The sequence below is a fragment of the Vulpes lagopus genome, chromosome 3, assembly GCF_018345385.1.
Source record: "Vulpes lagopus strain Blue_001 chromosome 3, ASM1834538v1, whole genome shotgun sequence".
NCBI classification, from domain to species: Eukaryota; Metazoa; Chordata; class Mammalia; order Carnivora; family Canidae; genus Vulpes; species Vulpes lagopus.
Window position 1 is genome coordinate 53,122,731 of NC_054826.1, and position 12,987 is coordinate 53,135,717.

At 42.7% G+C, this 12,987-nt stretch overlaps 1 protein-coding gene across 1 annotated transcript in view; it reads right to left on the bottom strand.

The window, feature by feature from the left end:
- The window catches only part of DCP2 (decapping mRNA 2), a 48,533-nt gene extending 42,534 nt beyond the window's left edge, over positions 1-5,999 (bottom strand). The window contains exon 1 of the mRNA XM_041748458.1: positions 5,732-5,999. Coding sequence (XP_041604392.1) covers positions 5,732-5,784 — 53 coding nt within the window. The 5' untranslated portion in view covers positions 5,785-5,999. The remainder of the gene's footprint in view (positions 1-5,731) is intronic.
- Positions 6,000-12,987: the final 6,988 nt, after the last annotated feature.

Genomic DNA, 12,987 nt, shown 5'->3' on the forward strand with positions numbered 1-12,987 from the left:
CTTCTCTTTCTGCCTGCAGCTCCCCCTGCTTGTTGCATCCTCTCTCTGACAAATAAAATATTAAAAAACAACAACAACAAAAAAAAAACAGAATAGCAATATAACTGTATCAGAAGTAGGGCAAAGGCAACAGTAGCTGTGGTTAACTAAACTCTCACCTAATATCTACCAAGGTTAATTAAATTCTCAATCTAACACCTGAAGTTGATAAAAAGAAACTTGTCCAACTATATTTTAAAATACTGAATTATCTACCAGAAAAATTCAACACTAAACAGGTAAAAGTCTGGAGAGCAGAACTGAGATAAAAAGGGATAGGGAAGAAGACGGCTGCTTTTCTTTTATAACTTCACTTGTACTCTTTGATTTTTAACCTTACATGAGTACATCTTTTTAACAGCTAAAAGCTCTTTAAAAATATTTTTATTGAGGTTCGATTTGCCAACATATACTATGACACCCAGTACTCATCCCGTCAAATGCCCTCCTCAGTGCCCATCACCCAGAGAAGCTGGTTTTATTTTTTTAATAAATTTATTTTTTATTGGTGTTCAATTTGCCAACATACAGAATAACACCCAGTGCTTATCCCGTCAAGTGCCCCCCCTCAGTGCCCTCCTCCCCTTCCACCTAGTTCGTTTCCCAGAGTTAGGAGTCTTCCATGTTCTGTCTCCCTTTCTGATATTTCCTACCCATTTCTTCTCCCTTCCCCTCTATTCCCTTTCACTATTATTTATATTCCCCAAATGAATGAGATCGTATAATGTTTGTCCTTCTCCGATTGACTTATTTCACTCAGCATAATAACCCTCCAGTTCCATCCACGTCGAAGCAAATGGTGGGTATTTGTCATTTCTAATGGCTGAGTAATATTCCATTGTATACATAGACCACATCTTCTTTATCCATTCATAAAAGCTGGCTTTTTAAAGATACTTTATAAGAAAAAAGAGGCTTCCTGGGTGGCTCATTTAAGTGACAGACTCTTGATTTCAGCTCAGATCATGATCTCAGGGTCATGAGACCGAGCCCTACAGTGGGCTGTGTATGGAGCTTAAGATTCTCTCTCTTCCTCTCCCTCTGTCCCCACCCTACATCATTCCACTGTGAGCACACACACCCATGCATTTTTTTCTCTAAAAAAAAAAAAAAAAGGAACAAAGAAAATCAAAATTTTAACACATGAAAATTACACTTTTATGCTTTCATTCCGTGAATATTTTTGTTCTGTTTTAAAGATTTAAAAGTGTGTGCCAGGATGTCTGGCTGGTTCTGTTGGAGGAGCATGTGACTCTATCTCAGGGTCATGAGTTCAAGCCCCACATTGGGTGTAGAGATTACTAAAAATAAAAAAATTAAAATAGGGGCACCTGGGTGGCTCAGTCAGTTAGGTCTGCCTTCAGCTCAGGTCATTACCCTGGAGTCCCAGGATAAAGTCCCACATTGCGCCCCAGATCGCGCTCCCTGGTCAATGAGGAGTCTACTCACTTCTCCCTCTGCCCCTCACCCCACTCATGCACATGTGCCCTCGCTAATAAATAAAATCTTAAAAAATAAAAATACGTATGTACATATATGCTTTTCACTGTTATGTTATGGGAAAAATTTCTCCACTTCACAAAATGTCATTGTTTCAATTTTCCTACAGATAAAAACATCAGCAGAACTATGATTAGTACAAAAATGCTGCAGAATTGAACACTAAAATGGCAATCAGAAGATGGGCACAAATTATTTGATTACTTACACAATCACCAAAACAGCAGCAACATTACTTGCCAGTAAATACCTTTCTTCTTTTAACACTAGAGTGGACTCACCATTAAATTCTTTTTTTTTTTTAAGGGTCTATTTATTCATGAGAGACAGAGAGAGAGAAAGAGAGAGGCACAGACACAGGCAGAGGGAGAAGCAGGCTCCATGCAGGGAGCCCAAAGTCGGACTCGATCCTGGGCCTCCAGGATCGCGCCCTGGGCTGAGGGTGGCGCTAAACCGTTGAGCTACCCGGGCTGCCCTCACCATTTAATTCTTAAAGGGGTTTTTAAAGAACTCCAAGCACGTCTTTAAGAGAGAAACAACTGGGCAGCTGGGGTGGCTCAGCGGTTTAGCGCTGCCTTTGGCCCAGGGTATGATCCTGGAGACCTGGGATCGAGTCCCACCTCAGGCCCCCTGCATGGGGCCTGCTTCTCCCTCTGCCTGTGTCTCTGCCTCTTTCTGTGTGTGTCTCATGAATAAATAAAATCTTCAAAAAGATAAAAATATAAATAAAAGAAACCACTTAAGTTGTAGTTATCAATTTTAACTTTAAAAATATGCTTTTCAAGTATTTAATAGTCTAATTTAAATAATGAAAAAAATCTTTCACTCTTAACGTCAAAAATCATGGTGCAAGAGGCAAATATCACCATAAAATGGAGATTTACATTTTACACACAAGTTTACTAGAATGTTCACTAGAACAGTATAGACAACAGTCTTTCCTTCCTCTCCTCTAATTTATTCTATCCAGAAATAACTAGTGTTTTTCAGTTTGATATATATTCTCACTCTCCTTGTACATACACACACACACACACACACACACACACACACACAAACATTTAAAAGCTTGTTTTAACCAAAGGCATCAAGGCAGCGCCGCCTTCAGCCCTGGGCGTGATCCTGGGAGACGTGGGATCAAATCTGGTTCTGGACTTCTCCCTCTGCCTGTGTGTGTGTGTCTCTCGTGAATAAATAAATAAGATCTTAAAAAAAAAAAAAAAAGCATCAAATGATTACTATGCTCAATAATAGTATACTGTACACATTTCAAGACAAAAATATCTTCCCTAGTTTACTGTTTGCTAACTGCCTTAGGAATTTCTAATGGCTGCAGGGTATCCAAGTAAACGAAATGTTACATATGAAACCATCTGAAAAATAACATTCCACCTCTTAGGTTATAAGCAGTCTAATGGTTACAAAGTCACATCTTAAAAACATGGTCTCCCACTCTAATTCTTCACATCAAAATCATTGTCAATTTTACATTTCTCCAAAAATTACTACTATATGATCAATGAAGTAGACAAGATTAGCAAGAATATGTAATTTATCAAAAATTATTAAAAACAAAAAACCTCTTTAATATGCTAATAATAAACAGAATTGGTGAAAATATAAAAACAAGAGTCAAGACCAAACTCATAAATCAAGAGGTACTTAAAAGAACAAGAGTGCAGAAAAATTAACCTTTTCCCACTTAAGCTTCATTTTTATAGAAATTAAACATAAATTGTAAGTAAATTTATTTCTAAAAAACCCACAATCAAAAAAGCCTGAATTGTTTACATTAAAAATCTTTAATCAACAAAATATTATAATACAAACTTTTAAATAGCATTATTTTTAAAACTTGAAGTTTTAAGAAATGATTATTTGGTTTATTAGTTGAATAGCTAGCCCTGATTTTTAAACATATAATCCTTATTTATATAGCCAAAAAATAATTGCAAAAATGTTACTCTCCTTTCTTAAAGGAAAAAAATGTTACCCTATTCCAAAAGATTTGTATAAAATTGCTTAAATACACTCACTGGAAAATGGAAAACCAAGTAAGAATCATTAACACTCAACAGATGTTTAACGTATTGTTTACATAACACAATTATTTTGTGAGTAAACAGATTCTACATAAAAATCAATCACCTTCATAATGGTTGCTAGGACTTCTTTAAAAGATGTAATCCTGCATAGTATACAAAATAAGCCCACACTAGTAGGAGGATTATGTTAGATGCCTGTAAAAGTATAAAATTACCTATCTTTTTGTTTAATCTGTATCCGTATTAATCCATACATACTATTACTCACCTTTTCAAACACAGTCATCTTTATTTTTCTCCTAACTATAAAATACACACCCCTTTAAAAAATCTTGGAAATCTTGAAAAATAAAAATTGTAACCCCACTTCTCATACATATTTGTCCAGTCATTTACCCACACAGATATACATACATCAAATCTCTTCTTATGAAATTTGGGATCTAGAAAAATAAGTGCATTTTAAATGGTTGAATTGAGACACCTGGGTGGCTCAGGGGTTCAGGGTCTGTCTTTGGCTCAGGGCATGATCCCGGAGTCCCGGAATCAAGTCCCACGTCGGGCTCCCTGCATGGAGCCTGCTTCTCCTCTGCCTGTGTCTCTGCCTCTCTCTCTCTCTGTCTCTCGTGAATGAATAAATATTTTTTTTTAAAAAAGGTTGAATTGATCAAATCCCAAAAAATCATAATCATGCCATCACCAAAGCACAGTAACATTCTTATTAGTTCTAAAAATTAGTCTATTTACTTATCTACATGTACTTTTGTAAGGTTTAAAAATGTTAGACTTGACTTTCAGTACCACCTACCTGGGGTAGGAGAGAAAAAGCACAGGCACTGAGAGAAAAAGGCCTAGGTTTCAAATCTTGAGTTTCTAAATTACCAAAAATATGACCTCGAGTAAAGTACAAAACGAGTCTGTTTATCAGATGAAAATGAAAATAACTGCACCTACCAAATAGAGGTTGTTCAGAGGATTAAATAAAACGTTATGTGTGAAGGGAGCACCCAATGCCTGGCATATAACAATACCTCCACAATATTAGTTCTTTCCTTCTCCTCAAAAAGAAAAAAAAAAAAACGGAGGCGTGAATGCAAAACAACAATTAAAAGATGTCTACACATAAATACTGTAAATGTACTTGAAAAGATGTTATTTTGCCAGAGCTTTTTACTCAATTGTAATTTATTTCACAATGCACTTAGCCAGCGACAACACAGGGTATTACTGCACCAAAAATTTTACTTCGGGAAAAAAAAAAATATTTTAAGTGCATTTCTCCTAAGTTTGGCTATCTGAAATCATCGCTCACAAGAGGGAAGAATGCAAAAAACTCCTCTTGTATTAGTGTATAGAGTTAAAACCCTGACGACTGAGAATTTCCTTTAAGGAAAATTAAAGGATGAAAAGAAAACTCTCGATTTTCCCCCCTCCCAGTGATAAGTTTGGGAATGAACAAGACAATAATTTCTTTTTTTATTATTTTTTATTACAAATTTATTTTTTATTGGTGTTCAATTTGCCAACATCTAGCATAACCCCCAGGGCTCATCCCGTCCCCCAGTCACCCCCACCCCCACCCCCCTCCCCTTCCCCCACCCCTAGTTCGTTTCCCAGAGTTAGGAGTCTCTCATGTTCAAGACGATAATTTCTAACAATTTAGGAAATGCCACGGACGTAAGAACACATGGGCGAAAAGGTAAGTTTGAATCTGCTCCCTGCGTAGGTCCGGGAGCGTAGGAATAAGACTTAAAACCCTGAGGTCTTTGGACAAAACTGAGGGATGAGACAGAGGGAGAAGGGGAAGACGGTCTATAAAAGTCAGAGGCAGAAAAAAACAATGGGAGGGAGAGGGAGCAGACGAGAAACGCTCCAGAGCCTGGCTCGGGTGCAGCGGCTGCACTCGCAGGAAAGCCAGAGTTGGGGAACTGAGAAAATGAGGAAATCCCGGTGCCCTGCGAGTGAGGACCCCGGGGGGCTGCGGCGGAAGGACAGGGGCGCGCGGGGAGAGCGTGCAGCCGCGGGGCCACAGAGCCAGGACAAGGCGGTGCGCAGGGTGCGGAGACGCAGAGGCCCCCGCGGTCGGCCAACGTGGGGGGAAACGAGGAGGGTCGGCGGGGCCAGGGCAGCCCGCGGCGACGCGGTACCTGCAGAGATCGTCCAGGACGCTGCCGGGAATCTCCACCCGTTTGGTCTCCATGATGAGGACCCACAGCAGGAGCAGGGCATCCCGGCTCCGCGCGGCCGGGACCGAGGGTGCGGCACGGAGACTCCGGCTCTCCCGAGAGCGGGCAGCGGCGGCGGCGGCGGCGGCGGCGGCGGCGTCTCCGGCGACGACGAGCGGAGGGAAGAGGCGGGACCCGCTCGCTTCCGTCCGGCGACCTCAGCCGGACCCGGAGGCGGGGCCAGAGCGCGGGGCGGAGCCCCGGGAGTCACGCCCCCGCTCGGCTTGAAAGGCCCAATAGGTAGCTGGAGAGCCGGAGCCCGAGCACGCTAAGCCAATGAAATGTCTGTTTATTGGTCTGTCGTCTCCAATCCGTCTTCAAGCCGCTCGGTTGCTGCTCAGAAAACCAGCTTCCCGCCGCCTTGGAGCCCGGGTGGCCCCGCGCACGCGCACTGAGCCGCCTTTGCGCTACTGGGAAGTCCGGGAGGCTCGGGTCTTCCCGGTGGACTCCGAGGCTCCTCGCGCGCGGTGCTAGCGTCTGCCTGGGTCTGGGCCGCCCGTCGGTGACGAGGCAGGCCCTGGCGGTTCTCCAGGGCCAACCCCCGGGACGCTCCTGCGCAGGCGCGCGTGTACAGTTACTGTCGCCGAGTATCCCGCACAGGTATCCGTCGTCGCCCCATTCCTTTCAGGCCACGCCAAGGGCTGTACCTCCTTTGACTACAAACACCTGAAGGGGGTTATCTTTTTTTCTGGTGACTTACCTCTGCCTCTCCTCAGGCGACCCAGACAGAACTTTATCCCGGTATCTGACACCTCGTGAGATCTGAGGAAATACCGGTTGAACCTGAACTCGGGAATCTGCGTCTACCTCTTAGGCCACTCCAACCTGCTGGTCCTCGATGATTCCTCATGTTGCTTAATGGAGTCCAGTCCATTTAGGATCTTGAGGAAAAAGCTAGGTCTAGTCAGTTTTTTATCTGTTTACTTAGATTTCATTTATTTATTCATGAGAGACATAGCCAAAGGGAGAAGCAGACTCCTTGCTGGGGGGCTGATGCGGAACTTGATCCCAGAACCCCTCGGTCGTGACCTAAGCTGGAAGCACAGCTCGACCACTGAGCCACCCAGGTGCCCCCTGTTTGGTCTTTAACCTCCTTTTATATCAGCTCCACAGCAACCCACACACACACCTGCTCAGTCACGACTTTAGTTCATTCTACCATTTAATCTTTCATCTTTTTCTTAATAAATGACCTTTGTCATTACAACAGGCTCTCATTTCTCCTCATTAGTGCAAGAACTGCATAACCAGTACCTCTGCCTCCATTCTCGGCCTGTACAGCTGCCCAAGTTTTATTTTCTTTTGTTCAGATGTGAGCAGGTTCCTATTATTTACCTTCTGCTAACTCCCCTACATCAGCTTCTGATGTGTGCTCAAACCCAAACTTGGTATAAGAATCCTGTTAGCATCTATTTTGCTGTCCTGTTTTTCATCTGTTTTCCATCTTTTTGCACCTTATTGGAGAACTCTTCAAATCTATCTTCCAGCCATATTCTGTTTTTACTTTTCTGGAGTTTTCTCTTGTTTTTCAAATGTTTCTTCATTGTGGTGTCATAGCCTTGCTTCATAGATTTCTTGTCCCTATGAAGATATTAACAATACATTTTTAGTGGGCACCTGGGTGACTCAGTTAAGCGACCGACTCTTGATTTCAGCTCAGGTCATGATCTCAGGGTCATGAGATCGAGCCCTGTTTTAGGCTGTGTGCTGAGCATGGAGCCTGCATAAGATTCCCTCTCTGCCCCTCTCTTCCTCTTTAAAAACAAAACAAAAACCAATATATTTCTGAAGTTTTCTTCTTCCTGAATAGCCTTTTCTTCCTCTCAGCTGCTTTTTGCTATTTATTTGGTCTCCATCTATCATATTGGAAGTTTTCTGGTGGTCCTCAACTATTCCCTCATACTTAAGAGTATATAACTAGGGGCACCTGGGTAGCTCAGTTGGTTAAGCATCTGCCTTCAGTTCAGGTCATGATCTCAGGGTCCTGTGATTGAGCCCCATGCTCAGCAGGAAAACTGCTTTCCCTCTCCCTCTGCTTCTCCCCCCACTTGTGTGCATGCTTTCTTTCTCTCTCTGTCTCTCCAATAGATAATAAAAATAAAATCTTTAGAAAAAAAAGAGTATGGGACACCTGGGTGGCTCAATGGTTTGGTGCCTGCCTTCAGCTCAGGGAGTGATCCTGGGGTCCTGGGATCCAGTCCCGCGTCGGGCTCCCTGCATAGAGCCTGCTTCTCCCTCTGCCTGTGTCTCTGCCTCTGTGTGTATGTGTGTGTGTGTGTGTGTGTGTGTGTGTGTGTGTGTGTGTGATGAGTGAATAAAATCTAAAAAAAAAAAAAAGTACATAACTAAAAAAACTGGAGTTAAGTGCTATAAAAGCTGGTTGGAGGGATGCCTGGGTGGCTCAGTGGTTGAGCGTCTGCTTTCAGCTCAGGGCGTGATCCCGGGGTCTGGGGATCGAGTCCCATATTGGGTTCCTTGCATGGAGCCTGCTTCTCCTGTCTCTGCCTGTCTCTGTGTCTCTCATGAATAAGTAAATAAAATATTTTTTTAAAAAGTTGATTGGAAGTTTCCAGCATGTAGGTCGAACTTGTTTCCTGATGGCTTCACTGTAGGGCAGTCTCTCCAGTGGGAACACATGGCATCAATATCCATAGGTCTTTCTTTCCAGCTGGTCAAATTCTCTAAAGAGAAAATCCTTTCAGACCAAACTGTAAGTGATCTGGGAGCCAAGTAGGGTAGCACAGGCAGGAGTCTTCTATTTGCTTTATTCAATCTCCTTGGCACACTACAAGTGTTAGTTTGGTTTCCTAGGAAGTGGACCCTGAGAAAAGGATTTGAGTCCAAGTAGTTTATGCAGAAGGTGATCCAGGAAAGAATGATAGCAGAGCAGGTGGTGAGTCAGAAAGGAAAGAAAGCCAAAAAATGGTTTATTAGGGAAATTAGCACTGTGGGTAACAGGAGCTGACCCAGCTGGAGGATTCTGGAGACCAGGGTAAAACACACACTATAGAATTATTTTGCTGAAGGGGAGAGGAAGATGGGTTATTTATATACTAACTTCTGTCAGTCCTTGGTTTCAGTATGCTCCTGGAGCCTCCACCCCAGGCTGCCACACGAGGAGCAAAGCAGGCTCTAGTGGACAGAAACGCCCTCAGACAAAAAGATGCAGCTGCTAGCAGTTGGAAGTCCAAGCAGCATGGTGTAATAAATCAGTAAGAATGAAGGGGAGCCCCCTTAATGTTTCTATTTTGCTGGATGTGCATTCCACCTGTCCTAACTATGATACGGGACAGGTTGGTTCTTATCTCACTGAGTTAAAGAATAAATCTTGGGATGCCTGGGTGGCTCAGCAGTTGAGGGCCTACCCCTGGCTCAGGGCGTGCGTGATCCATGGTCTCAGGATTGAGTCCCACATTGGACTCCCTGCCTGGAGCCTGCTTCTCCCTCTGCCTTTCTCTCTGTGTGCCTTTCATGAATAAATAAAATCTTAAAAAAAAAAAAAAAAAACGAATCTTGCAGACATAAAAGATTGAGTAAAGGGATAGAAGTTTATTAAGTAAAGATACAGAGAAGGTGCTCAGAAGTGAGGGGTCCGGACAGGGTTGCCATTGAGGGCTTGTAGGGTTGGTCTTTTACTGAAAGCCTAATCAGGGAACCTAAATTCTTTTAACATATCCATTGTTATCACCATTGAGTAAGGACTAGTGATAACATCTTTAACAGCTTACTTCCTTTTTAGAGTCTGATGATTTTTTTTTATTGGTTACAAGTAGCTGTTAAAACAAGACACCCTCCCTACCCACACCATAGGGCAGGGTGGTCTGGCTTGTTCCCTTATCTCTGGTTTCCCTATACCTTAGCATTTTGGGGATTTTTGTGAGCCTACTTCTGTTGACCCCCTACCTAGGCCTGCCTAGCCCCATTTGCCCTAACTCAACTTCTTTTCTCTGGCTGGGGGTATCTTAGCAGCTATTTTTCTTAGTTGTCCACTTGAAGCTCAGGTCTGGCATTTAGAGTACTCTAAAAGATGGCAGTGAAACAATAATGGAAGCCTAGGTGGTGTTTATTCCCCAGGGGCCAACGTGAAAGAGGCAACTGGGCACTTGCCAAAGAACCTGGAAAAAGTCTTCCTGCTCCCTTATCTCTTTGAAGTCTCAGGTCCGGGATAAGCTATGCAACCCTTTTTTAGCTCTAAGGGGCCTGCAAATCTCCAGACTTCCACACAGTGCTACACCAATCCCTCCACTGAGAATTCCACGGGGACCTGGGGCCAAGCATCTTCCAGGCTACTTTCCTGCCCATTCACCATCCCACCCCTGCCTCCTCACACGTCTAGGAGCTGGAGACGTGCACAATAGAGCAGCTCTTATGGCAGCCCCTTGAGCTGTGACTTCCAGAGAATTCAGGGCCTCATTCAAACCCAACTGCCCATGGGCCACAGCAGCCCATGGCTTGATAAAGGTAAATAAGTCACAGTTTGAAATTATGGGAAAAGGCGATGCTGGGGTTCTTTTTTTTTAAAATAAATTTATTTTTTATTGGTGTTCAATTTGCCAACATAGAGAATAACACCCAGTGCTCATCCTGTCAAGTGCCCACCTCAGTGCCCACCTCAGTGCCCGTCACCCAGTCACCCCCACACCCTGCCCACCTCCCCTTCCACCACCCTTAGTTCATTTCCCAGAGTTAGGAGTCTCTCATGTTCTGTCTCCCTTTCTGATATTCGAGGCTGGGGTTCTTATATTATAATACAAAGACAATTTTTAAATAATTGGGTTGATCAAAACCTTTACCATTTATGGGGCAGCCCTATTGGCTCAGCGCTTTAGCGCCACCTTCAGTCTGGGGCATGATCCTGGAGACCCGGGATGGAGTCCCCCGGTGGGGCTCCCTGTATGGAGTCTGCTTCTCCCTCTGCCCTCTGCCTGTGTCTCTGCCTCTGTGTGTGTGTGTCTCATGAATAAATAAATAAAATCTTTAAAAAAAAAAAAAAAACCTTTACCACTTAATATACGCTATCTCATTTAGTCTTTTTAAATATACAGGATAGGCAAAGATTAATGAGGCTTATCAAGATTAAATGATTAAATGACAGTATGAAATGGAGCCAGGACTAGAATTCAGTTCTGAGTTCACAGCAGGAATTCTGCTTTAGGGAGAATGATGCAGTAACAATTATTATTAATGTCTGTACAGCATGGTATTCTTTCAAATACAATAATCCTGACAACAAAATAAGTTGTCATCACGGTCTTAAAAAAACACAATATGCTTATTGGCCTTCTTTTAAATTGAGTGAGATTAAGTCTGTTAAAGCCTTTTCACATCCCTTCTAAGTTCTTTTTTATTTATTTTCCAGGTTTATTGAGGTGTGATTGACAAATAAAAATTGTACATATTCAAGGTGTTGTCCTAGTCCATTCCAGCTACTATGACAAAAATGTCATCAATTGCGTGGCTTATAAATAACAAACATTTATTTCTCACAATTCTGGGGGCTGGAAAGTTCAAGTTCATGGCACTAGCTGATTTAGTGTCTGATGAGAACTCATTTTTTAGTAGACTATGCCTTCTGATGGAACCTTGTGATGGAAGAGGCAAGCTAGCTCTCTGGGCTCTCTTTTACAAGGGCACTAATCCCATTTATAGGGGCTCTACCTTCATCGTTTAAGCACTTCACAAAGCCTCCTAATACTATCACATTTGAACACATGAATTTGGAGGCGGGGGCAAGGGGGAGGCTGTGTGCAGAAGCATTCAGACCAGAGCAGATGTACAGCATGCTCTTTTGGTATATATTGTGTAATGATTACCAGGATCAGGCTAATTAGCATATCTATCACCTCCAACAGTTACCTTTTGTATGTGTTTGAAAGGAATGCTTAAGAACTACCCTGAGCAAATTTCAAGAGATCAATACAATATTATTAGCTATAGTCACCATGTGTACAGTAGTTCTCTAGAACTCATCTTATGACAAAGATCTTATAATTCAAATCAACATTTACAGAACAACGCATATTTGCTCTTTGTCAGCCCCACTGCTACTGGATCATCTCCTATAGCATATAGAATGCTTTAGTAACATCTAACAAAAACAAAAACCTCCATTGATCCCTGTAATAATCTTACTAGATGTTGAGCAACCCTATTTGCTCTTCTTTTTGGGTTCAACCGGGTAACTGAGGTCTATCCAATGGAATGAGGATAGAAGTGACACACCCAACGTCTATGCACAACCTCTGCCATATCCCATGTAACTTTTACATTCTCTTCTTTCCTTCTCTTCCCACCTGAAAGCAAAAGACCCTTGATACTGTGGAAGAAGCACAGATCCCTAAGTTTATGATCTGGAAAAGAGTTACCCCAGAGCATTTGCTCCAGATTCTGCCTAAAAGAAATAAACTTTTGCTCTCTCTATAAAACATCTTGATGTTTACACACAAACTATTCTCCATAATCAATCTTTCTCATTTCAGTAAATGTGGCTTGTACTGGACATTCTTGTTTGCCTACCCAGCACTCATTTCCTAAGGCCTACTTCATGGTGTGTGTGTGTGTGAGACCTGTGCACACAAGGTCCTGTACTCAGAAAAGCCCCATGCTCAGTTTAATATTCTGTCATCATCTTAAAATTCTTAACAATTTCATTTCTGAAGTTGTGTTTTGTGAGTGAAGTTGAATGGGACAAGAAAGTGTGCACTCGAGCAGAAAAGATACGTGTAATGTATGTGTTTACCCACGTCTTGCTGCACCGTTTGCAATAGCCCCATTTGAAATATCCAATGAGAACAGAACTTCATCGAGCCCATCGTGCATGGAAGTTCAACAAGATTTAAAGTGAGAACAAGGTAATCATGATAAACTGAGTGAGTGGGGTCACTGTCAACCTTATGATCCTCCTGTAAATCAGAACTTGCTGGGTGGCTTAATTAGTTGAGTGCCTGCCTTTGGCTCAGGCCATGATCCCAGAGTCCTAGGATCAAGCCCCAAGTCAGGCTCCCTGCTCAGTGGGGAGCCTGCTTCTCCCTTTCCCTTTTCCTCTCTCCACCTCCAACTCATGCACACATTCTGTCTCTCACTTGCTCTCTCTCTCACTCACTCAATCTCAAATACAATTAAATTAAAAAACAACAAATGCAAAAAGAAGACAGCAGCGTAAGAAACACAAAGAACCA